At 46.7% G+C, this 25,016-nt stretch overlaps 7 protein-coding genes across 7 annotated transcripts; 6 read left to right on the top strand and 1 right to left on the bottom strand.

Moving 5' to 3' along the window:
* Positions 1-390: 390 nt before the first annotated feature.
* On the top strand, positions 391-3,754 carry F5Y00DRAFT_242412 (urease). Its single transcript, XM_048008508.1, has 5 exons — positions 391-567; positions 658-744; positions 828-2,014; positions 2,104-2,995; positions 3,100-3,754. The coding sequence occupies exons 1-5, from the start codon at positions 547-549 to the stop codon at positions 3,415-3,417; spliced, it is 2,505 nt and encodes an 834-aa protein (XP_047863072.1). The 5' UTR covers positions 391-546; the 3' UTR covers positions 3,418-3,754.
* An 888-nt stretch (positions 3,755-4,642) lies between these two features.
* F5Y00DRAFT_242411 (uncharacterized protein) lies at positions 4,643-6,922 on the bottom strand. The gene is made up of 3 exons (XM_048008507.1): positions 6,399-6,922; positions 5,520-5,894; positions 4,643-5,464 (listed from the first exon to the last, which is right to left on the bottom strand). The coding sequence occupies exons 1-3, from the start codon at positions 6,597-6,599 to the stop codon at positions 5,039-5,041; spliced, it is 1,002 nt and encodes a 333-aa protein (XP_047863071.1). The 5' UTR covers positions 6,600-6,922; the 3' UTR covers positions 4,643-5,038.
* A 3,667-nt stretch (positions 6,923-10,589) lies between these two features.
* F5Y00DRAFT_242408 (Het-C-domain-containing protein) lies at positions 10,590-14,218 on the top strand. The gene is made up of 6 exons (XM_048008506.1): positions 10,590-10,898; positions 10,972-10,998; positions 11,070-11,627; positions 11,702-11,881; positions 11,949-12,496; positions 12,548-14,218. Exons 1-6 carry the CDS (start codon positions 10,802-10,804, stop codon positions 13,730-13,732), a joined length of 2,595 nt encoding a protein of 864 aa, XP_047863070.1. The 5' UTR covers positions 10,590-10,801; the 3' UTR covers positions 13,733-14,218.
* Positions 14,219-14,540: 322 nt separating this feature from the next.
* Positions 14,541-15,791, top strand: F5Y00DRAFT_242407 (glycoside hydrolase family 45 protein). The gene is made up of 2 exons (XM_048008505.1): positions 14,541-15,279; positions 15,394-15,791. The coding sequence occupies exons 1-2, from the start codon at positions 14,839-14,841 to the stop codon at positions 15,643-15,645; spliced, it is 693 nt and encodes a 230-aa protein (XP_047863069.1). The 5' UTR covers positions 14,541-14,838; the 3' UTR covers positions 15,646-15,791.
* Positions 15,792-16,091: 300 nt separating this feature from the next.
* F5Y00DRAFT_242406 (Endonuclease/exonuclease/phosphatase) lies at positions 16,092-17,441 on the top strand. The gene has a single exon (XM_048008504.1). It carries the CDS (start codon positions 16,311-16,313, stop codon positions 17,202-17,204), a length of 894 nt encoding a protein of 297 aa, XP_047863068.1. The 5' UTR covers positions 16,092-16,310; the 3' UTR covers positions 17,205-17,441.
* A 646-nt stretch (positions 17,442-18,087) lies between these two features.
* On the top strand, positions 18,088-19,298 carry F5Y00DRAFT_263953 (uncharacterized protein; the record flags this gene model as incomplete). Its single annotated transcript, XM_048011581.1, has 3 exons — positions 18,088-18,179; positions 18,239-19,009; positions 19,064-19,298. The coding sequence occupies 3 exons, from the start codon at positions 18,088-18,090 to the stop codon at positions 19,296-19,298; spliced, it is 1,098 nt and encodes a 365-aa protein (XP_047863067.1).
* Positions 19,299-22,960: 3,662 nt separating this feature from the next.
* Positions 22,961-24,293, top strand: F5Y00DRAFT_263952 (aromatic compound dioxygenase; the record flags this gene model as incomplete). Its single annotated transcript, XM_048011580.1, has 3 exons — positions 22,961-23,213; positions 23,264-23,448; positions 23,556-24,293. 3 exons carry the CDS (start codon positions 22,961-22,963, stop codon positions 24,291-24,293), a joined length of 1,176 nt encoding a protein of 391 aa, XP_047863066.1.
* Between the last annotated feature and the right edge of the window lie 723 nt (positions 24,294-25,016).

Below are 25,016 nucleotides of genomic sequence, written 5' to 3'. Positions count from 1 at the left end.
TTATGTGTCATGGAATTTCTACCTGATCAATTTCTATCGATACGATAGGTTACTAGCCTGGATTGGAAGTTTGGTAGATGAAAATTGCATAACTAGGTGCAAGACTTAGTTTTGAATCAATACCCTCCTGGTTTTTTATATCACTCCCGTTTGCTACCTAAGGTAGCATAGCTTGCTTCGTGTTCTTAGGTCTTGCAAGTTAACCGACTATAAATCTTACGAGGTACAGGTTTTATACCTTACCACATATGTAGGGGCTAGAGTCGGTAGGCATAGAGTTGCGGGGTATGAAAGACGCTAATGCTAAGCTAAGATATTTACGTATGCAAGTGGCATGAAAGCTCGAAGACCCCCACATAGATAAGAAGCTATAACTCAAAGCTATCAATTGATGAATAGTCAGTCGTATTACATACAAGCAGACAAGCTGAATAAAATCAACATCGAGCCGTTTTGCAACCATTTTTATGGGTTTCTCTTTATTCATCTAACTCTACGAGAGTTAGGATCGCATAGTGACCTGAAGCAGGCTCTATCACTACAAACATGCATCTGGTGCCGAAAGAGGTCCGTATTAGTTACATATCTATCTAGTAAGGTAGTAAAGCAAATGAGATAGCTCTGGACTAACACTATATTCTATATTCGATATTCCAGCTTGATAAGCTCGTCATCTCGCAACTGGGCTTCTTAGCTCAGAAAAGACTTGCTAGAGGTGTCAAGTTGAATCATACCGAAGCTACTGTAAGCTTCTCGAATCTTATAGGGAGCGCAGCTCTTTGATAGAGTAATCGAATAGCTAATGAGCTGATTTAACTCGATCTTAGGCTCTCATCGCGAATAATCTCCAAGAGCTCATCCGTGATGGCCAGCACAGCGTTGCCGACCTCATGGCGATCGGATCTACCATGTTAGGCCGGAGGCACGTACTTCCCTCCGTCGTCAGCACTCTCCACGAGATCCAAGTCGAGGGCACATTCCCCTCAGGCACATATCTCGTAACTGTGCACAACCCCATCGCTACCGACGATGGTGACCTGGCAAAAGCCCTATACGGTAGCTTCCTCCCAATCCCTAATCAAGACCTATTCCCGGCCGCCGAGCCAAGCGCATATGAGCCCACCAAGCAGCCCGGTGCGGTGGTGGGGGTTAAGGGGCGCATCACGCTTAACGAAGGCCGGAAACGCATCAAGCTCCGAATCACGAGCAAAGGCGACAGGCCGATTCAGGTAGGCAGCCACTACCACTTCATCGAGGTGAACCCGCAGCTCGAATTCGACCGCGCCGCCGCGTACGGGTTCCGGCTCGACATCCCGGCCGGCACGTCCGTGCGCTTCGAGCCGGGAGACACCAGGACCGTGAACCTGGTCGAGATCGGCGGAAATCGGGTTATACGCGGGGGCAACGGCCTTGCTTCAGGGCGAGTGGAGCTCTGGCGGGTAAACGCTATCGTGGCTGCGTTGCAAAAAGCCGGGTTCGCGCATGTGCCGGAGCCTACGGGCGGCTTGGAGTTAGTAGATGCGTTCTCGTTGGACCGCGAGAAGTATAGGACTATGTTCGGCCCCACGACGGGAGATTTGGTGCGCCTGGGAGCGACGGATCTTTGGGTCAAAGTAGAGAGAGATTTGACGACGTACGGCGATGAGTGTAAGTTCGGAGGCGGCAAGACGCTACGAGAAGGTATGGGGCAAATGACGGGGTGTTCGGACAAGGATAGCTTAGATATGGTGGTGACGAACGCTCTGATTATTGATTATACGGGTATTTATAAAGCGGATATAGGGGTAAAAGATGGGTTTATCGTGGGGATTGGTAAGGCTGGTAATCCGGATGTTATGGATGGCGTAACGGAGGGGATGATCGTGGGTAGCTGTACAGATGTCATTGCGGGAGAGGGTAAGATTATAACGGCGGGTGGTCTGGATACACATATTCATTTCATATGTCCTCAGCAGGCTTATGAGTCCGTTGCTTCGGGCATTACGACTATGCTCGGGGGCGGTACTGGTCCCAGGTAAGAGATCCCGTTTCTACTTAAGTACTGCAGTCATCTGGGGTGGGATGAGCTGGTGAGTTATAAGCGACTAACAGCATTCTTTCAAGCGCTGGAACCAACGCTACTACCTGTACACCAGGGGCAAACTATATGCGGCAAATGCTACAGGCATGCGACCAGTTACCTGTTAATATCGGAATTACGGGAAAGGGTAACGATAGTGATCCGGGGGCTCTGCGTGAGCAAATTCTAGCCGGCGCCTGTGGTCTGAAGTTGCACGAGGATTGGGGTACGACACCAGCAGCTATCGATTCTTGCTTAAGCGTATGTGATGAGTTAGATGTGCAGTGTCTAATCCACACGGACACTCTCAATGAGTCTGGGTACGTGGAGTCGACAATTGCGGCTTTCAAAGGGCGAACAATTCATACCTACCATACGGAGGGTGCAGGAGGCGGGCACGCACCTGATATTATTAGAGTCGTGGAGAATGAGAACGTTCTACCGTCATCAACAAACCCGACGAGACCGTACACGCGGAACACTCTAGACGAGCATCTCGACATGCTCATGGTATGCCACCACTTGTCGCGGAACATCCCAGAGGACGTAGCATTCGCAGAATCCCGTATCCGCGCCGAGACAATAGCAGCCGAGGACGTACTACACGACCTGGGCGCCATCTCCATGATGAGTTCGGATTCCCAGGCAATGGGACGTTGCGGCGAAGTCATCCTTCGAACATGGAACACGGCACACAAAAACAAGGTCCAGCGCGGCCGGCTACCCGAGGACGAGGGCACGGAGGCGGATAACTTCCGCGTCAAGCGTTATGTTAGCAAGTATACTATCAACCCGGCTGTCGCGCAGGGTATGGGCCATCTAGTTGGTAGCGTCGAGGTAGGGAAGTTAGCTGATCTAGTGCTCTGGGACCCGGCGTGGTTTGGCGCGAAACCGACAACGGTGGTTAAGAGCGGGTTGATTGCTTACTCGCAGATGGTTTGTCCCCTCTCCTCCCCTTTTTTTTTTCTGTTTCTCTTTACTCTTCGTCATCTACACCCACATATCTATCACCATGCGTAATTCTAACACCCTCCCCTCAGGGCGACCCCAACGCCTCGATCCCAACGGTCCAGCCGATAATCGCGCGGCCCATGTTCGCGCCGCTGGTGCCGCGGTCTAGCGTATTATTCGTATCTGCGGCTAGCCTGGACACTGTTACCTCTGAGTACGGACTACGCAAACGCGTCGAGCCTGTTCGCGGATGCCGCTCCGTCAGCAAGAAGGACATGCGGTTCAACGACGCCATGCCCAAGATGCACGTCGACCCCGAGCGGTATGCGGTGGAGGCGGATGGTGTGCTGTGTACGGCGGAGCCGGCGAGCGAGCTGCCGCTTACGCAGGCTTGGTTTGTTTACTAGTGCGGGTGGGAGATATGTTAGGTAGGTATGTACCTAGGAAGATAGGGGGTTTGAGAAAAGTTGAGGCCGGGAAGAGGGTTAAGTGTCTGTAGGTACGTTTTTGGAGTGGACTGGTGGCTGGGTTTAGCGTTTAGGGGGGGATTAGCTATGGGTAGTTGGCTGTGGTTGTATAACTGGAGGTAGAATCTGTGCTGTACGTAAACTCCCGTCTCGGCATGAGAAGTACCTAAATAGATGAATATTGCTCATGGTCAACTTCAATACGTTTATAACGCATTGATATAGGGACAAATGAGATACCCAAGTTGTTAGTCTCAACCCCAGTGCTTATATCTACCTAGCTATTATCAAGCCCGAACATCATCCTTTTAGTGGATGAGAGAACATTACTGTTCCAGCGACCTGCTTAGGTACCTGGGAGTTTACCGTCTGTGCCTGTTTCTGGACTGGGATGGCCGCTGGTAGTAGGATTGGTGTAAGTTGATTGGTCAATCTGAGGAGCGCCTGTAAGGTAGGTACCTATACAAGGGTATGTAGAGGAATGCCTACCTAAGGTTAGGTAGATAGAGAATGCCGAATACAAATAGCTGCTAGTCGATGTTACCGGGCCTTAAGAGAACGTCGGTATTATAGCTCTATGCCTATAGAATAGAATAGAATATTCCTTTTGATATAATAGGTACATTATCTATCCGCTTTCATATAACCGTCTCAAAAAACCGCATCGACGAATTACCTACGCAGAGTTGTTGAGACGTGATCGATAGGATACATATCAAAGGCCTACATATATATACGTATAGTAGGTAAACCTAAGAGCCATGAAGTTTCCGCCGGCCGTTCTTCGTAGCGCTACGATTCAGAAGACTATTTGTTAAATTCCACTAGCAGTAGGTAGACTTTAGGTACCGCTAGATTATTGTAACGCGAGCTCTTTACTGTGCTTTAGGTAGTGAGTGAATATACATAGGCGGGCCCTTACCGGACAATGACCATGTCTAGGAGTTGATCAGAAGCCCCTAGGCATTCAAATTTAGCTAAGGTGTAGGTAGCTTATTTATTCCGCTTTTTAGAATCAACATTACACAATAATACTTGACTGGAGGTACAGCATCTTAAAGCTGAAAGGGCAGGGCGCGAGATATATACTAGCATGCTTTGATCTCGATTCACTATTATGTATGGGAGACATTGAACCCTTGAATGCAAAAACGCGAGTAATAAATAGGTACGGTCAATACACTGCTCTGCGAAAAGCTATGTAAATACAAATAGTCAACACTTCGAGCCCTTAGAATAAAACTCCTTTCCTCGATCCGCCGTCCCTAGGCCCCATCACCCCGTCCACGAGTACCCGTAGGATTATCGTAATTCATAATACAACATCAGAAGAGTCTGAATAACCCCGTGCTACTTTAGTCCACGTCCGTAGGCAAGGTATCTTTCCATCGACATATATTCCGTCCCCGGACTTTTCTCCTCCGTAGTTAACAAGTGAGCCGAAAATTGCTACACTTGTATGTAAATGGATTGGGTATGACGTAGTTCACGTGTATCTCTAAACGAAGAGAATATCAAGTGATAAACGCACTCGAATTCAGCGCAATCCGTGCTGGTAGAATTACGTAGCCTTCTTCTTACGACTGGACTTTTTAGGTTCCTCCGGGGTCTCGGCTACTTTGGAGGCTCTCTTGCGCTTTTTGTCAGGGCTGGCGGGAGTCGCGTTCTTAGCCGCGCTCGCCTCAACATCCTCGACTTCAGCAGCTGCGGTACTCTTACGCTTCCGAGTCACCTTAGCCTTGGGCGTTTGAGTTTCGGGCTCAGGCACAGGTGCCACGGCCATTTGCAACTGCTCCGCGATGGCATCCTGATCGTTAGGAGCATACGCCTCTTCTCCAGATAGAACGGGTTGGGGGATTCCATTTGCGTCGGCATAGTTAAGAGCATCAGGATCGGTCATATTTCGAGCGTCAAGATTGCCGGCCTTGTATGAATGTACTCGCGCATTGTATAGACGCAGGTTGAACTGATAAGCATTGTTCCATGCCTAGATATTGATGTTAGTAGAGTGAATATATGATCGTCGACCATGGAACACTTACATTCTTTTCTGCGGGGGTCATAGATGCCCAGCGACGCTGACCTTCCTCCTGTACAGCGCCTTTCGGGGCATCTTGACCGAGGTCGTTGGCAATAATGGGGCGAGCGGTTTGCATATACAAGAAATAAGGAGTCAGGGGTCGCTTGGGAGCGTTAGGGTCATGAGTCCTCTTCTTGCGCTCCTTCTTCTCTTCAACATGGCCGAAATCACCGAGTTGACCACTGATGCCATCTAGGTTGGCGATCAGATTTTGCATAGAGTGGCTTGCGCCATTGTCAAAAGGAGCAGGTTCTCCGATTAGAAGATTAGTTTGTCGTAGGAAGTCATCTGAGAAGCTCTTCATCAACCCAGTTATAGTGTTGAACCTAGCATGAACCTGGCGTGAATATTAGTTTTCATGTTCATCTTAGATTTCAAAAACCAATAGGAGAATAGGAAGATGGTGATCATAGTGGGGGGTGAATAATAAAATCAATAGGCTGCTGCATAATGGCAGCACACCATATAAGATGTGGGGGGTATAGGTGAGATGAGATAAGATGGATGAGATGCTCAAAAGACGACCACGCATTTGACGGCCTTAGACAGGGCGGGGTGGGTGAATGAATGATAGTAAATGAATGACAGTAAGCAAAACGGGTTGTGTGGCCCAAGTACATTTAAGCCTTGTCGTTCAGTCATATAGCAATAGGTAAGCCCAATAAAAACTTGCTACATAATTGCCGTCACACGTATACCTATCACAAGGCGTCGAGTATCGGGAACTTGCAAATAATGTGCAGTCTATCCCTTACACATATGTATAACGAATATGTAGAAGGGGGCATGTTGACGAATTTCAAGGGAAAAATAAAATAGAAGGATAGGTATATTGACTTACGCTATCACGAACACGGATGAACTCTTCAATACCAATCGTTCTGGGAGGTTGGATTGGTCCAGCAGCTAGAGGTTGTTGTTGTTGAATGGGTTGAGGCGCCATCTGAGCTGGGACAGGTTGCATGGCCATAGGAACCATGGCTGGTGCGGGTGCCACAGGGGCGGGCTGTCGGGGAGGGTCTGTCTTTTTGGGGCGAGGCATTGTGGTGATTTAGTGGTGGTTGTGTACTTCGGGGTGGTTGATGGTGCTTGATGCTTGGATGCTTGTATGCTTTGGGGGTGCTGAAGGCCTAGGCAGGTAGATAGATAGTGTTGTACTTTGACGCGTTGGCGGGTTGGCTAGGCAGGTGTGCTTTGCGTATAAAAGTCACCTGTGGATTGGTGATCCAATAATTTAGAACAAACTACCCTTTCTGTGTTATGTTGCCGGGTTGGTGGTCGACCTAGGTGTCTAAAGCTAGATTGCGACCGCTGGAGATCAGTGAAGAAAAGTGTAGAAAGCGCGAAATTTTGGCGGAAAGAAAGTTTTGGGGGCAACGGCGCTGGAAGGGAGGGGCAGGGCACCCTCTAAATATCCCAAAACTAAGGCTTGCTGATTTTCCCAAATCACTGATCACTGAGAAGAGGGGTGTTCCGGGGGGGTCTGCACTATGGTGGATTAGGTACCTAAGTAACTTTTTGCAGTAACGTCTTAGGTACAAAATAGCAGGCACTTACACCCCTGAAGAAACAACTATTTTACTACGGTAGCATCGCCGATGCAATTCTAATGAAATATTTCTATGCGTTTAGAAACATCTAAGCTATCATCTCGTCCAGTTTGCACCAAAATCATACAATTGTACGTTGTTTTACGTCGATTCTCGCTGTCGAGTCGACATTGATTCTTGTAGTGTCACCCGAAAAAAATATATCGCGTCTGAACTAGAGAGGGGCATCAAAATCAGCCCAGCCCCATTACCCGTAGAAGGAAGGGGCCGAAAAAAATAATAATAATAAAAATAAAAATCAGCAGGCACAAATGGAACCAGCCCAATTTGGTGCATCTTCATGGTACTTCCTCTTCGCATCATTTTGTTATTCTCGCAAGTCACCGGCTATCTATTTCTATACATGACATCTAAATTTATTATATGCTAACCTTATCGTATATTTTCTATGCTATGTTTTAATAATTAACATAAACAATTCTCTTGATCTCTTAATGTTTAATTGTTGTCGGTGGCCATTTGTCGAGGTCGCAAATGATGTTCTAAGTTCGTAGCAGCTTTAAAGAATGACTTTTAAAAGTTGCATCACTGGGTGTGCTGAAGAAGCTGAGAAGTACCCGAAATTTTGGTGTTCCCAGCGTCTTGTCATTCTCAATTAAATGGTTGCACCCGTCCAGTGCAAGCTGCAAATCGATTGGCTCGGCGGGGAAGGTGCACCTGTAGTCCATCAAATCACATCAGCGCCTCCAGCGAGCGCCTAAAGCGGCGGCAACTACCGGCCCTTCCATACCCCCATCACCTACCGAAATTTTCAGGGTCAAACCAACTCCCCCGACCGACCCCTCTCAGCTGTTCACTCCAGTGTTGCTCCAGTGTACGCACATAGTGGGTTTAGCACCTTTCCAACCTTCTACCCAAATTTTTCTTCTTCGGCCCCATCCACCAGCACACCTCCAAACACCTCCAAATACTACGGTCACCAACTAATAAAATCTTAGCAGCTGCTGATTATTTATCAGCGTACCATTATCCACCGTGTTACCCCACAATAGGTATCATCATAGTTACAGTTCACAGCATATGTTTGCGTTGACGAGATAGCTTTGTCGGCTACATATTTATCTGTCTGCTAGGTAGAATGGGCGGTTAGACAGCTCTTAATCAACCCATCATTTCTAGTGTTCCTAATCCATCAATTATAAATTTATCAGCGACTTCACAGTGTACTATGCAATAGATGCTTGGTGCCTAGTGTATGTCCTGACCTACATCCGTACCTGGCCTACCTAACCTTAGGAGGTAAATAGGACTATTCCCGTATCCCTTGGGATGGTCATGTCTAGCATGTCTACCTCTAAAGTCTGCTTAATATCCGTGATAAACTCTACGTTACCTCCATTGACGCTTGTTCAGACATCCCTTAGTAGGCACTAATTCGTAAGGCCCATACCCTGATCAGTGTGTTCCATCTATCGTTGCGTAGTTGTCCATGAAGCACGGCCGGATACCTTTCATTAGGTATGCTACCTACTTACAACCCATGGGTGGGTTGACAGCACATTGCGTCTTACCATGCTTCAGTTAAAATACCATACCAGGTGCCTATTCCGTAAATACTTACTTGCCGACTACTTGAAGTTACAAGAATCTACAAAATCGAAGCTATCTTAGTACGACTTTTCCCCATGGTGGTTATTTCATTAGATCGTAATGGTTCCGGTTCTTAACATCCCCTTCGTATAAAGATAGTAATCATTATTGTCTTGAGTACCAGGTCATATGAACTACATACTATTCACAGTAGGCAATATCCCTAGGCCACTGCCTGCTAGGTAGTCAACTCTATATGAAGATAACACTCTGCCTATCTACTTTAGCGAATATACCCCGAAGAGCACGATCTAGCAACTTGGTAATTAAAGATTACAACATCTTGTATAAACTTGGTATGGTAGTTGTCATGATCGCTTTACACGATACGTGCCCCTAAATAGTAGGCTTTACTCGCGTTAAAATAGCTAGTTATCTAAGAAACTGCTATTTCAATACGGCGCACGGCCTTCAAGGCTCATATATCCTCACTAAAAGTAGCGACATTCCCAAGTAATGTAGAATATAGCCACTCTGCTTTAGGTAGGCAGGTAGGTAGTTATGTCGGATGAGCTTCGAGGAAGCAAGACGCATTACCCCTCACTTGCAACACACCTCCACAGCCCAACATCCTCGCTTCTAACGCATAACGCATAACAACGCATAGTATCAGACGATGATTGCGCTACAATAGCCTATCTCCCACCGCAGAGCAGTAAGGTACTGGGTGAAATACCCAGCATAAAGGCGTTGAATGGGTATTTTGGGCATCTTATTCTACCTGATGGTACGTTTTCCTATTAAAAAAAAATAAGACGTTACAAAAGATACACTAGAAGTTATTCTTATTACAGACTAGTTAATGTAACTCTAACTATCTATAAAAATACCACCAGCAGATTTAACGACGGGCTTTTCCGATAGTTTGTTCAAATCACATATGAGGGGATCTATAACCCTATCAGTTAATACAAGTTTAATAGCAATGATCCATTTAAACCGCTACGATAACTGGGTTAAGTAAGACATCAGGCATATTAAGCAAGTAATAAAGTAAGCCCGATTGTCTTCAAAACAACAGACCGTGTCAAAATAAACCAGCTTCATAGCAAGATGGGAAAAGATCTTTCCAATATTCAAGTTGCGTGTCAATATGCATAGATGTTACTAGTACGCAGCAGTTACCTACCAGCCTTGATGCCACTGCAGCTCGGAGAATCCACTTATCCGTTCCGGATACTGCCCCGGGCCCACGTAAGGAACCCGCACCGCGCTGGGCAATCCGAGGATGCACGTGTGCCGGACAGGCAGGAGCATTAAGGTCTTGAAACGTTGGCCCCGATCGCCAATCAGACCCCACGTAGATTTTCTACCTACGTAAAAGCATGAAAAGAAAGATAGAAAGGAGGAACGAGAATTGATCGATCATACTGTTCCACTATATTTTGATTTCGTACACGTTCAACATTTTTTGCACGTATTATTAGAAGCTAACTGCGAAGCTTGGGTAGTACCCTGTCTTTTCTGAGCCGGATTTCCGATAGTAGATTACACAGTACCTACTGTGCCTCTTGTACTTCTACAACTACTATTCCGGCTGCAAGCTAGTAAATAGAAGTCACAAGTACATCCATAAACTCGCCCTTTCCACGCTCGTATATAAATCGGTTTAGTTATGATCAAATGGGATCCACTTAAAACCGGTATGCTGGGCTTGGCAGACATATGTATGCATAAGTTACACGAGTTGAAACACGAGCCAACCAATGGATCTCTAGCTCCCCCTCCAAACCTGACGATCCTGTTGCACTAACACCCTAACACCAGGATTACCTTACCTAGCACAGCTAAGCTCCTGCTACCCCTCCCCCTCCTTTTTCCTTTCCAAATTTCTGAGGGCCTCTAAATGTGCAGTCCCTTAATAGTATCACGTCACCCCGAGCATCATCAGCTTATTATTTGTTGTATTTCCTAGCAAATTAAGTTGGCCTCATTTCTCAGTTGAACTGGCTTGAGGTCAAAACCCAAACTCAATTTTCTAATAGTTACTATTACCAAAGCATCGACATTCACTATATATCTAAATATTATCGATATATCCAAAATGATCACCCTCAAGCCCTTCCCCGCCTTTTTGGGGTTGGTATTCCTTTTTGTGTTCGCTCGACCGGCCCTAGCCTTCGGTGCTGGTAACATCGCCGGTATGTTTTACCTATTAATCAATAATCATATAGCGCAAATCTCATGTTAACAGGGCTAACTTTCTCATTATAGGTATCTCCAAGGTTGAGGGACAGAACTGTTAGTTTCCCCCTTCGTGCGGGCTGTGAAAGTGATTCTCGGTGGAAAATCTAACCTGAAATTGCGTCTAGGGCGTCATGGCGATATTGAAGACACCCTTCTTTCTATTCTAATGGCCCGAGCCGTTGGAGGCAAGAAGTTCAACAAGCTTATGGTCTCCCGTGTCTACTTCGGTAACTGGCTTCGAGATTACTCCCAAGCCATCGATGTTGGTACGGTCAAGTCAGTCTCTGCTGAAGCTATCCGACTCCTTTTATGTGTTCTTGGCTTCTTGACCTTTGGCTATGGCTCCAAAGAATTTGAAGTCACTGCCGAGCGCCTTGGCTGCTATCGACCCGAAGACCACATCGACAACCCCAAGAATTACGCAGACAACGAAGATGCGCGTCAGTACGACGAAAGACTACGTGGCCCCGTTGACGAACGTGTCGAGCTCGCTATCGACCCTGAGACGGGTTTGAAGAATTACATTGCCAACGAGAATGCCAGAATAATGACTTCGGCACTGCACGTTAGACGGCTATTTGGTCGCTGCATCGAACTTGGCCGATCTTACAAGCAGAACAACAGAAAGAGTGACTTCTATGAAGCTTTGAGATTGCTTGGAACTGGTCTCCACTGCCTTGAAGGTATTGCATCCAGTGCCATCTTGAGTTACATATTCCCTTTCTTATGTCTACAAAGCTAACTCGAGGTCGAACAGATTTCTTAGCCCACAGTAACTACATAGAGTTGGCGCTTATCGAGCTAGGCGAGCGAGATATCTTTCCACACGTCGGTAGAAACACCAAAATTCAAATTCCCGGCGCTCGACATGATGTTTACCCTTGCATTACTGGAACTTTTGGCGGTGTCGACTTCCTGCACTCTGTAACTGGAGAAGGTTAGTTATAACCTATAAAATTCACTTAGCAAATGTTTCTAGTATATCTAAACTAACGTCCTCTCAGTCTCGGATAAATTAACGCAAAACGAAATCCAAGAACTTGAGGGCACTCTCCAGGAGAACTCAAGGAAAAATGATACAAGCATTCTGGAGGGACTCATTGACAAGATCCCGGATGGCATTTTTGGCGGTGATAACAAGAAACAGAAGTTGGAAGATATCCAGAGTAACGCCGCCAATGCACAGATGGCTAATACGTCAATCTCCCCGAAGGAACCGGAAGAGTTTACACAGTATATCCAGCAAGTCTTCGAGCAGATTATTCCTGCCATCGAGTTCCATGATGATCTCATGAAGAGTATCGGCGAGGCGGTTGAGAAAATCCCCATTCTACCCCAGATCATTGAACAGTTGGAGGAACAGCTCTCGATGTGGACATTCTCGATCATGGCGCCCTTTGTGGTCCCTATCATCCAGCAGGTTAAGAATGAACTTCGTACCGGTTCGACTGAAATCATTGAGAGTAGCAAGAATGAGCAGCACATCGTCTTTGACGATGACGAGTCTACTGATCCGACGCACTCCATGCTCTCTAAGGATCACTTCTCTAACGTGAGTGGTTCCTACCTAACCTAACTATTTATTGTACTAATCATTTCATAGATCCTAAATGAAATTGCAGGAAAGACTGCCAGCAAGGTCGTTTCCTGGGTTGTTCCTCAGCTCATGGAAGCCTGGGATGACGAAGGTGGTGATGTCGATCGTCTACTGAACCGTATTATCTATGGCGTACTGCACCACCCAGCTCAGCGCGATATGGGAGAAGACGGGGCTCGTGATGGGCGACAAATCATGTTCCGTTCCGTTGAGGAGTGGTGGAACCAGATGGACGAGGGTGCTAAGGATGAATACCGCCAAAAGCTTTCTCGCGATGGAGTATTTAACGGCGAGAATCACAAGGAAGGTGTCCACGATTCTGGTCATGGTTGCGGAAAGCCTCTTGGAATGCACAAAAACTTCGCCGAGGGCGGAACTATGGAAGACCGTATCGCAAGCCAGGCTGCTAGTGCTATTGTCGGGGGCCTCACTGGTGGTGTCTCTGACTTTGTTAGTGCCCAATCTGGCGGACAAATCAACTTACCCAGCTCTGGAAATCAAGGATCTAGTAGTCCCGGCGGTGGACTTCTCGGGGCTATCGGAAGCTCTCTTCTAGGCGGGGCTTTCAAGAGCAACGAAACCGAATCTTTCGGAAGCAGGCGCCAGGGTGACGACGGATCATACAGCGAGAGCCGCACCGAGTACGGACACTCTGGGGATCGTTATGGCCAGGCTGAATACTCCGAGAACCGATATTCCGGGGGAGGCGAGAGCAGGGAATATCGCCGCTACGAGCAAGATGAAAACGAGGGTCGAGGCTATGGTTACCAAGAGCGCACCGATACTCGTCCTAGCTACGGCGGTGGATATGAGGAACGCACTGAACGTCGGTATGAAACTAACGATGATACCTACCAAGAATCCAGCAGCTGGAATCGGCGTGGTGACAACGACAATGATAGCTACGGCGAACGCCAGGAGAACTACGGTGGTCGACGTGATTATGGCGGCGAAGGTGGTTACGGGCGTCGCGAAGAGCGCTCGGAAGAGTCTTACGGTGGCCGTGGGCGATATGGCCGCGAGGAGAGCTCCGAATCCAGATATGAAGAGCGCCGTGAAGAGCGTCGCGATCGAAGTCGTGACAACGATGAAGGTGGTTTCCTAGATACGGTTATAAGCCGAGTTGGTGACGCCCTTGACGAAGGTAGCCGCCGCCGTCGTGATGAAGGAGGCAGCGGATGGGGCCTTTAGAGAAGGTTTCGTTCGAATTAGATATCTCTTGACGTACGACTGACGGTCTTGGCGAGGAGTTCTTAGGTTGTCCGAAGGTGATCATAGCAGATTTTGGCGTGCGTTGCGTTGCGTTGAGGATACTCCCAAAAGTTACGACGTAGGTAAGGCTACAATGATGTAAGCTTTTACTTAGTTCTATCTCTTTAGCAAGTCAACCAAGCTTCATCAAGGATTATACTACTACTTTATGATTAATTAAAAAATCATGAGTACCCCGTATGCAAGATATAATCGAGGACTTAAATATAAGTTGTATGCCTTCTCCGTATCTAGCTACAGTATAGTGGGGCATCTCCTCTTGAGCTGCCCTACATACTTCTAGTATGACCTCACGGTAGCTACCTCACGGAGCCAGATTCCCGACGGCTATTGGACACCAAGCCTTTTTCCAGATAGCTTTCCCGATTTTGCCAGCCCCTAGCTCCACCCAGCTAAGCTCCGTCCCATTAATATGGTCTTACCTGCGACAATCCCTACTATGTATATATCACCTATATTATCACCTATATAATGCCATGCAAGATTCCTCCAGGGCGGCAGAAAGGCGTCAAAATATGTGCCGATTTTAAGTCTTGGGTAAATAATATCCTTCTTTTTGTAAACTTATTTCTTAGCAACCACAATAGTAAAAAGCTCCCAAAAATTGGATTAAGAAAATAAGATCATTAAATTTTAATCCTTAAAAGAAATGAGAAATTTCTATTAAGAAATGGCGAAGTTGTATGAGATACAACTTGGAGTGTGACTTATTGCAAGAATAAAAAAAGGCACTTAGTTTGGCGCTATTCTGGGCGGGTCGCCGCACGACTCGAGCCGTCTTAACGGCAGAGTGCCCAGAGATTTCTCGAATATGGAAAGATATTACTACTTCCGGTGGGCCATATTGAGGGGATAAGATCGGCGGCCTTACTTTCAGCCTGGTAAATAGCTCTGCACGGTCGTGGGATCTTTTAAAGACTGACCGGCTCCCGGATTGCGTGCTACTCCTCTTCTGTTTCTTACTTTCATATCATAGATACGAGATACGAAAATACATTCAGTTCGAACATATCTCAAAAGGAACAATGCAGCTCACAACAACCTTGGGACTCGCGGTCCCCTTGCTGGCGCAGTTAGCGTCGGCGCAGGCGTCCGGGTCGGGACAGACGACACGATACTGGGACTGCTGCAAGCCGAGCTGCGCATGGGCAGCGAAGACCGACAGCGGAAAAATGATCGGCACCTGTAGCAAGGCGGACCAGCCGCTCGGCGACAACGGAGCGACCAAGAGCGCGTGCGACAGCGGCGGCTCGGCATACATGTGCAGCAACCAGAGCCCGTGGGCCGTCGACGATACTCTCAGTTACGGATGGGCTGCCGTGAGAATCCAGGGACAGACCGAGACTACCTGGTGCTGCGCTTGCTACGAATTGACCTTTACCAGCGGTCCGGTTAGCGGCAAGAAGATGATCGTCCAGGCTAGCAACACGGGAGGTGACTTGGGCGAGAACCACTTTGATCTTGCAGTACGTCGTCTCCTTCTTACTCGCGCCATACCTCTTTCTACCCCCTTCTCTCTCTCCTTCCCACACTCGAAGCAAAGCAAAACTATAGACGAGCAAGTACTGACCGCTATGCAGATCCCCGGCGGTGGTGTCGGAATCTTCAACGCCTGCACGGACCAGTACGGCGCTCCGGCCAACGGGTGGGGCGAGCGGTACGGCGGCGTGAGCTCGCGCGAGGCCTGCGACGGGTTCCCCGAGGCGCTGAAGGCGGGTTGCTACTGGCGCTTCGACTGGTTCGGCGGCGCGGACAACCCGTCCGTCAGCTTCAAGCAGGTTACGTGCCCTTCGGCCCTCACCGAGAAGAGCGGCTGCTCCCGCAACAGCTAGATGCAAAGGTTAAGAAATGGGTTACCTAGTATATGGTGGTACTTAGGGGTTCGAGGGAAAGAATGATGAGGGGGTATGGCTTGGGTGGATGTATATAGGTTGGGAGATGTGGTGGGAAGGATATAGAAATTTCACGTATATTAAAAGCACTTAAATACCTTTACATAGAGACTATTCTTGCGTGGCTGGTTCTTCCTTTTCCTAGAGTAGTGTTTGTAGGTTACGATCTGCTCAATGGTTAAAAGCCTCCTATCGTTAGGGACGTCGTAGGGCCTTACTAGTCTTAATACTAAGATGCCACTGTTTTCCTATTAGAGACATAGACACCACCCGTATCGGCACGTTGTATTATCGTCGTATCTTGGAATACAAATACGTAACGGATTTATCTTAAAACCTGCAGCCAAGCTGTTTTTTAAGATCTAGTGTCACCCCACGTGCTGCTTTTTGGAACCATCGTAGGATCTCCAATTCATAACTTCGTTGAATCAGAAGCTGAGTAGCAATGGCGTGCGTTAAAACTAAGTCGTGATCTCGGAAGGGACCGAAACTTTTAAAAAAAACCTTCGTAACTATAAATACTTGGGGTTATATCATTAACTTAATTGTCATCTCACCACCTTTACTTTGTTGTAGCAGATATTTATTAAGTACAGCTTGCCAAGATGAAGCTCATAACCGCCTTCACTAACTTCCTAGCTGCCACCAACGTAGCCATGGCAGCAAGTTTACCTCTGCGCGTCGTCTCTTTCAACATTCGGTACGCCGCGACGTCTCTTGACACAAATGAAAAGCCCTGGTCGGACCGCCGCACAGGTCTCATCAACCAACTCAAGTCGGTAACCGCCAATGCATCGGCTGCCGGGGCTGTCTCAGTGCTGGGTCTCCAAGAAGTTCTCGACGCCCAACTAAATGACATCAAGAACGGTTTAGGAACCGACGTCTGGACTCATTTTGGCTTCGGCCGTGACGATGGAGAAAAAAAGGGCGAGTACAACCCGATTATCTACCGTCCCGACATCCTCAAGCTATTGTACAGCGAGCAGAAGTGGCTATCGCCTACTCCAGACGAGGTCTCGTTCGGGTGGGGTGCCGGCAGCCGACGAGTCAGCGTGATCGCTGTCTTTGAGCACATAGAAACCGGAAAGCGGTTCATCCACGCGAATACGCACCTAGACAACGTGAGCTCGCAGGCACGCAGCGAGGGGATCAAGGTCGTTTTGTCGCGCATCCGGGCCGTGCAGGATGAGTACGGTCCTTTGGGCGTAACGTTAACTGGCGACTTCAACTCGGAGCCAGGCGGCGACGCCTACGCTACGCTCGAGGACACGGGGTATCTGACCGAGCTGTGGAACTCGGGGGCGAAAAGGCTGGGAACTAATCAGCTAACGTACACGGGCTTTTCGACGACGGGCAAGACACGCATCGACTTCGTCTGGTTCGGGCCTCAGGGCGAGGATCGGTATTCGGCGCAACAGTTTGAGTTCTTGAACAATGATATAGACGGTGTTTTTATTAGCGATCATCGGGCCGTGGTTGCTGACCTGACTGTACTTTGAGTTGGGAGTTTAGTAGGGTTTGGCAATTGGCATGCCTATCTCAATCATCGGAGTAAAGACGGGAGAGTGAGACTTCGGAGTTATGATAGGGGCTAGGTAATGGATGCTCTATTGATTAACAATATGACGAGTCTCAAATCACAATTACGACCTTGGTTAAATAAATAGTATTAAATACGCGTAGATGGAATTTGATATAAGAGGAAGTTAATACTACGTAGATGAGTAAGGGATTGATCTTCTCCGGCTGGGTTCATTTCTTTATCTATATTGTGTCAAGTCATGCCAGCGAGGCCAGCTGGAAGCTATAAATACAAAGGAAATATATAGCTAATAGTAGGGAAATATGTCTATGGGGTTTAATAAACACTGGCAACTTGTGTTGAGTCCAAGATTTACCATAAAGAAGCTTGGCGAATATTCTACTATACAATTCTGTCCTGTGATTCCCTAGATTAATGGTGACATCGTTGTTATTGGTTATTATTAGGATTATAGGATTAGGATCTAGTTATTGTTTATATATGCGTAGATGCAGGCAGTGACTGCCCCATTACAATGAGTGCCTGAGTCACTGTTGCTAGGGATCCACACCTGTTCAATGACAAGTTCCATACGTGTATGGATACATGTACCTTAGGTGTCTGAGGCATATGAGGCGGTTGCCTAGGTGCACGTAGATAGGTGATGATATGAAAGGAACTGTTGGCAGTTGGCCGCCGTAGGCATGTCTCCACGCACGGACAGGGCGACGGGTTGACAGGACGTTAGAACGAGCTGCCCCTCGTTATTTCTTCCATATTTAGGCTGCAGCTGTAGACAATAGGAACAACTTCTCGAATCCATCAACAAACAACACTTCGTCCCATACGAAAACACAACAATGGATACAGGATATCCTACCGCCCCAGCCCCAGGCTGCCAAAGCCAAGCGGCAAATACTGCTAATATGGCTAACAATCAACCAGAATCATCGTAAGGCTCCTTTTATTTTCTATGTGTGCTGATAAATGAATACTAACCATGGTTTTAAGCCCGTACGCCGGTCCTCAAACTACCCTACAATTCCAAGATGGGCTACAATTCGCCATTCCTACTTCATTGTACAAGAAGTTTTTCGAGTATGAAATTTCCGATTTCAACGAGTATCTGATGAACTTCCCTGGTGATTGTGGACATGTTATCGTCCACTTTCTCTACACGGGCACCTACCAATATCTCAAGCTAAAGGGCACATGTCAATGTGAGAAGGACAAGGACATTGATGAATTCATAACATGTGCCCAAGTATACAAGATTGCGGGAGACTGTCTCCTATTTCCCCTGAAAAAACTCGTCAGAGTCGAAATGGAACGCCTCGGGGGCCGCTTACAAGTAACGCAACTCCTTAATGCGATGAAGGATGTGTACCTGACCCTTCCCGATACCGATAAATGGCTTCGCAACTTTCTCAAGTCTCTAGTTGAACGCCTCATCGAGAATCCTTCCATTCCCATCGAACTCGGTGATTCGCAGAGCCTTGGTCACCATACGTCGATCGCTAGTTTCCTTGTTGGAACCGCAATTGAGCTATGTCGCGAAAAGGTTCACGCGTCCCAGCGAGGTCATACCACCGTGGTTACAATTCAGGGCCATCTTCACGAAGCTCAAGCCCGAGGAAGTGAACATTTAGAACCTAAGCTGCTCCTCGACCAGAACTCGCAGAAGGATCAGAATGCGAAGGTGAAAAGCGAGGAAGACGAAGAACTACAGGGTCTAAAGAACGGGGGAAATACATTGCCTTTGCATCCTGTGGGCGGGACGAGGTAGGACATACCTAAATATCCCAAAATTTGCGTAGTTTACTAACTGAATGGAAGCTCAAACAATGTTAAAGAACCGAAAGCACCGGCTAATCCCAACAATGAAGAAATGTTTGAGGTCCCCCTAACCACGGGGGCAAAGACGTACTATGACCTCCCCGAGGCTCACACGACTTACTCTTTCGAAAGGCTCCTAACTGTATGTGCAGAGGAGCGCTTCAGAAAATTCTCTCCGGAGGAACTGCGATGGAAACAAATGGTTTGGGAGAGAGATCACCCTGAGGGTGTCTAGGTAGTCAGAGTTGCAGGTGGTGATTCTCATGTCGTTTACTCGTATGCCGGAGGAATAAAGTCTAATACTAGAGAGGGAACAGCTTCTTTGCAGTTTGGACGATATGGTTGCTGGGCTTGCTTGTTTAATCCCGACATTCGACAGTCTGGTTGGTAATAGGTAGTCTGAACTTGACGATGGATTTTTGATAATTGTTCTTTCCGGGAACTAAGTAGTAACAAGATAATAATAGTTAATGAAACGAGGCGTCTATCCAAAGCTACCTCTTAAAGTTACTCATACCTTGGTATTAATTCTGGACGACGTAAAACTGGACCATGTGATTGGTGGAGATTCGGCTTCCCAATTCTTCTTGAAAGTTTACCTCAGATATATAAACACCTTTATGACAACACTCTTCCACGTACGACCATAGGATCTGGAAAATTCGGGATCCCGTCCGCTCTCCCCTAGACAAGCCGGATACCGCTGGATTAGTAGTTGGGTCGGTGACGACCAGCGAATCCCCAGTGTTGTACGTTTTGTTTTCCTCTTTTTTTTACTCCTTTTTTCCTATTTCATTCATTTTTTGTTATTCTCTCTTTTTTATATGATCTGTATCTTTTCAGATATATTTATCCTTTTATCTTTTTTATTTTTTTTTAAACCGCGTTGTGGTTGTGTATATATCACCCGGTTAATTTTAACCTCCGTTTTGTAGGAGATGCTTAACTACCTCCTTCTACGACTTCTAGTAAGCTAGCCTCCGCCGACTTCTTATCATATATGAAATTATCCATAGCTATCAAGAAATTAAGTAGTTACTTAATTAAAACGTGAGAAGAAATATATATGTTTCATGCCAAGTAAGGTATTATCACAAGTCATAACCAGACCTACTTGTGTTCCCAAATCCATTTACAGAATCACCCCATCAAAGCCTGGCATCCTTCCGGATAGGCGCGGAACACTGTCCAACCTTTCAATGTTTTCCCGTTAAAGAAAGTCTCATACGACTGAGCATACGACTGGGTATAAATACGACCAAAGGTTTTACTATTTTACTAAGAGATACTTGGTTGGGGTCTCTGATTCCGTTTGCCGGGTTCGGTTCCTATTGTGGGGTACGTTTTCGGGGTTGTGCCAAGTTAAATATTACGTGTAGAAGCGACCGGCTAATGTAAATATATAGAGAACGCGTATGTCATTTAATATGTGTAAAAGTATGGGTTAAGCTTAAGATGGATAATATATTGTGCGGAACCTAATGCTACGTTATTGAGGCTCGTTACATTATTTGAGTTGTGCAACTACGAGGGGATCTGTGCAAGAGATTTTACGTAGGAGTATTTAACCTCCTATGGCTGCTTGTTAGTACTTCACGACGAGAACATGAAGGTAGATCATGATGTTTATTTAATACTGATGTACATCTTTCAAAAATAGCGTACACATTAGTAGCCTGATACAACTAAAGCCATATCTAGCATTCGGTTTAATTTATCTTCTTTACAAGGCTTAGTAGATATCTTTATTATGAACCTTCGGCATGATTCTAGCCACTTAAGTGTATGTGTATTGCTAGCTACTTCAGAGTGATAATTATAAGAGAAAGAGAGATAGCTTGGTATTTGGAGTGTTGGTTTACGTAGTTGAAAAATGATTTATCGCTGGAGATAGGTACACTATAAAATAATAGAAGTGATGCTGTAATAGTACTCAGCTCGTACACAATATCCAGGACAATAGGTAGCTTCTCATCAAGCCATTTAGCTGCGGAGTACGTCAACAGAGAAGGATTGCAGGGCTGAGATTGAAATCCGAATTTCCTGTAAAATGATATGGCATTCTGGATTAGATAAAGAGTACTTTAGATAAATATGGATCTATCAACGAGGAAACGGATTCGACTCTCAGTTAAGGCTGGCTAGTTCTTTTTTTCTTTTTCCTTTTGAATATATATGAGTTGAGGACTAGAAGTGACTTGACATTCCATATACAGTATATTAAATAGTAAAGAGTTCTTCAGGAGAGAACAAGTCATACCACAGCAGCCTTTCAAAGTAGATTCACTTTAACTTTAGTTGCTTGATATCTATCACTAGTAGAAGGGACTCCTTTTTGAGGAGGAGAGGTCCGGGATGTATTAAAAGAGACATACTACTGATTTAACATGCGCTGATATCGGATCATCATATTTTTTCTTGGCGAATCTTCAAGGAAGGTAAGTTTCAAAGAGGACGTAATCCACAAGCAACTATTCGGCCCATCAGTGATACCATATCTGCTTACATCAAGTCCTCATCCACCTTCCTTTCAGATTCATCTCCGCTTACGATTATCGGACCTCCTATTTGCTGATCAGTTTTTTCTCTGCCATGTGCATGATATTTACAAGGGGATATTATATAGTTAAAGTGGGACGGCGTAGGCAAGTCTTTGCCAAGAACATGGTTTGTGGATCTCGACCTGATCTCGACCATCACGACACATGTGAAAGGTTTGGTAGTCATGATTTTTGGAGGCTCGTTATGACCTGCATGCAATTATGCGTACCTATCATAGTCGCGGTGCCAGGGTTCGCGGGACGAAGGAGAAACGCAATATTCCTTTAGCGCGCCTTAAGCCTTGTATTTCGTATGGACACTCAATCTGCAACTGTAACTTCTTGGCGCTATCTTAGTATTGGACAGTATAGGAGAGCCGCGCGTCCAGGTTACATCAACCATAGTATTCGATCGGAACTTAGCAAAACTACACTACGATTTATCAACATTGACGTTGTTCAAAGAGAAATTAGGGCCTACTACAACAAGAATCTAAAGTATTGAGAGAGTGAATCTCTTTCAACACTAGTGCATATGGAAATCTAGCTCCACGGAGACAACCTCTCTTTTAGGGGCAAAGGTCTCCTTTCTATTCTTTCCGTTTTTGGTTTCCTAGGTGAGGTATACCAAGTTTTAGAATTAAAGACTATGAATTGCCTAGTATGAATTACGAGAGAAGTTTAGTTACCTAGTTGCAATCACCAATAAATAGCAAGAGTCATAATATGAGTTATCTAGAAGAGTCGAAAAATTAAAATAAAGACGTTACAAAACTAACAGCTTAACTAACATATCTAACAAGTCTATAATATTCATTATATTATGTAAACTAGGACACGCGACATTCATATACACCTGCATGGAACCCGTCTAGACGTCAGTTTTGGCTCAGGCCAGCCTTTCGCATCACTGTGTTTTCAACCGCCGTCTTCTCATTGGCTATCGATACCTACCAATCTTGGCTGCAATGCCGAAGCGGGCAGGGGCCTTTGATATGATTTGACATCAGATCCCTGGGTGAATCTGTGAAGATCCCACGAAGTAGCGGGAGGGGATCCCCGGCGAGACCAATTTAGGAGGGTGTCATTTGAGAGACAAAGGAGATGATGATGCCGCGATCTTGCGTGATGGCGACACTTGCCAACACTTCAAATTGGCGGTGATTGACAGGTAGCTAGGTACCTGACGTATATCGTACCTGCCTTTCTTGAGAATATCGTGTTTGCTTGAAGATATAAAAGAGGCTGGTTCCTCCATCCTATCTACTCCTACTCTTGACTGTTCCAACCAGGGCTTTCACTCTTTCCATATTATTTCACTCTCTTGAGCTCTCAAGGCTCTTAAGTTTAGCCCACGATGGTTAACCTCCGCATGATCACCGCCTCTTTGGCGGCCTCCTCTTTCATCGGTGCTGCTGTTGCCCACCCCGGCGACAGCGAGGAGGTAGTCAAGTACGAGAGGGCTATGCACAAGCATGCTCAGGCAGGAGCTCGTCGTGCTATCGCCAACTACGGCAAAACTCCCGATACAGCAGCTCTCAAAGCTCGCGCTGTTGCTCGCCGTGCAGCTACTGCCCAGAGCCTTCGTGAGAAGCGCGGCCTCAACGACAGTAAGACATCCTAGAACATCCAATATTTCTTCTTACTAACTTCAAATTAGAGCGCATGAAGTCCAAGAGGGGTCAGGCAGAGCTTGAAAAATACTTGAACGTCACGCACGATAATACGGAACTCGGCTACACCCTAGATACCCCGTTGGACGTTATCTTCGATTCGAATTCGACCGCCGCTCTTGTTCCTGAGGTTACTATTGGCCCCTATTGGGTCGCAGGAGAACTGATTCGAGTATGTTTATCCAATAGTCCTTTGCACCCCGCTCTCTGATGGTGAAAAAAGAAAAAAGAAAAAAAAAAAAATCACACTGTTCTTAAGCGCTAACTTAATCGTTACAGGTTGATCTTACCGAGAACCAAGCTGGAGTGCCCGTCCATCTGGACCTGCAATTCATTGACATCAACACGCTTGCAGCTATTCCTAACATGCTGATCGACATCTGGCACTGCAATGCTACCGGTGTATACTCCGGTGTCTCCTCACAGGGCCAAGGAGGTCTCAACACTACCCACGGCCGTGGTATCCAGACCACCGACGACGATGGTGTGGTTCAGTTCGACACTATCTTCCCGGGTCACTACACCGGCCGAACGCCTCACATCCACTTGATGAGCACCGAGAACGCCACAGTTCTTCCCAACAACACCTACCTCACGGACGGCAAGCCCAACCACATCGGTCAGCTCTTCTTCGACCAGAGCCTCATCACCGCCGTAGAGGAACTCGCGCCTTACAATACCAACACCCAGCGCCTAACCCTCAACTCCCAAGACGGCATCGACGCCCAGACCTCTACTGCCGAGTACGACCCCTTTGCCGACTATGTTCTCCTTAGTGGCGAGCTCCAGGACGGTCTCTTGGCGTACCTAACCGTCTTCGTCGACACTAATGCTAACCAGACTGCCTACGCCCACGCTGCCGCTCACTACTATGAGGGAGGCGGTGTCGCTTCTCCTGGTGGTGGTGGTGGCCCCGGTGGCCCCGGTGGCCCAGGCGGTCCTGGCGGTCCTGGAGGTCCTGGCGGTCCGCCCGGCAGCTCGTTCCCTCCCGCGCCTAACAGCACCACTGTTCCCTAAAGTGCGTCCGCATAATTCGTCTTCCACTGGGAGCCGGCAATCAACTGGGGGGATAGTATAGGAGGCGCTATTTTACGGAATCCATAGTGCGTTTATACAAGTTATAGGCCCGAAAAAAATAGACTGTCATTACCGACAACCCTTTCTGCAGCCGTAGAGTTTCTTAACCCGTGATTAAAAAATATACCTATTTATCGTAGGGCATCGTTATCCTGATTGCCGACTGATGATGTGAATATTTCTGATTCATTGTTACTTAACCACGCTTGCACTCCGTATTCTCGCCTGTTATCCTTAGCGGGCGGAATATTAATCCATCCGTGCCCTATTCCATCGTACGAAAAATGCTTATAAATTGATAAAATAGGGACCATACCTCTTTACTTGGGTGGAGTTTCTTAAAGGATGTACGCACCGTCCAATTTGATTCACCATCCCGGCCTTATACGGCGCTAGCCTGAGGTGAAGTCCTAACCGTAGAAGCGATCACAACTCGTCCATACACCAGCGTTCTAGCTACAGGTTCATTATCTAGCATTTCTAGGGAAGTGATCTTGGGGATTATCATATTGTCTTCAACTAGAAGTAAACATTACACGAGGTATACTATGTTAATAGCTCAGCAACAACCTATTCTTCCGACGGGTTAAATCTCCATATTTTTGGTCGGGAACCAAATGCTCTTGGTTGAGACTAACATAATCGCGTCGATACTATTTTATT

This window comes from Daldinia vernicosa, assembly GCF_022497035.1.
Source record: "Daldinia vernicosa strain CBS 139.73 unplaced genomic scaffold F5Y00scaffold_37, whole genome shotgun sequence".
Taxonomy (NCBI): Eukaryota; Fungi; Ascomycota; class Sordariomycetes; order Xylariales; family Hypoxylaceae; genus Daldinia; species Daldinia vernicosa.
Note: the sequence above shows the minus strand (reverse complement) of the source record. Positions and strands in the feature narration are given on the sequence as shown.

Excerpts from the sequence above, each read along its gene's own strand:
- F5Y00DRAFT_242408 (XM_048008506.1), top strand. The coding sequence starts at position 10,802 with ATGATCACCCTCAAGCCCTTCCCCGCCTTTTTGGGGTTGGTATTCCTT. Across the intron at positions 11,628-11,701 it reads TGGTCTCCACTGCCTTGAAG|ATTTCTTAGCCCACAGTAAC; the intron begins GTATTGCATCCA and ends GAGGTCGAACAG. Across the intron at positions 12,497-12,547 it reads CTAAGGATCACTTCTCTAAC|ATCCTAAATGAAATTGCAGG; the intron begins GTGAGTGGTTCC and ends ATCATTTCATAG.
- F5Y00DRAFT_242406 (XM_048008504.1), top strand. The coding sequence starts at position 16,311 with ATGAAGCTCATAACCGCCTTCACTAACTTCCTAGCTGCCACCAACGTA.
- F5Y00DRAFT_242407 (XM_048008505.1), top strand. The coding sequence starts at position 14,839 with ATGCAGCTCACAACAACCTTGGGACTCGCGGTCCCCTTGCTGGCGCAG. Across the intron at positions 15,280-15,393 it reads AGAACCACTTTGATCTTGCA|ATCCCCGGCGGTGGTGTCGG; the intron begins GTACGTCGTCTC and ends ACCGCTATGCAG.
- F5Y00DRAFT_242412 (XM_048008508.1), top strand. The coding sequence starts at position 547 with ATGCATCTGGTGCCGAAAGAG. Across the intron at positions 745-827 it reads TGAATCATACCGAAGCTACT|GCTCTCATCGCGAATAATCT; the intron begins GTAAGCTTCTCG and ends ACTCGATCTTAG. Across the intron at positions 2,996-3,099 it reads TGATTGCTTACTCGCAGATG|GGCGACCCCAACGCCTCGAT; the intron begins GTTTGTCCCCTC and ends CCCTCCCCTCAG.
- F5Y00DRAFT_242411 (XM_048008507.1), bottom strand. The coding sequence starts at position 6,599 with ATGCCTCGCCCCAAAAAGACAGACCCTCCCCGACAGCCCGCCCCTGTG. Across the intron at positions 5,895-6,398 it reads TCATCCGTGTTCGTGATAGC|GTTCATGCTAGGTTCAACAC; the intron begins GTAAGTCAATAT and ends TATTCACGCCAG. Across the intron at positions 5,465-5,519 it reads TGACCCCCGCAGAAAAGAAT|GCATGGAACAATGCTTATCA; the intron begins GTAAGTGTTCCA and ends ATCAATATCTAG.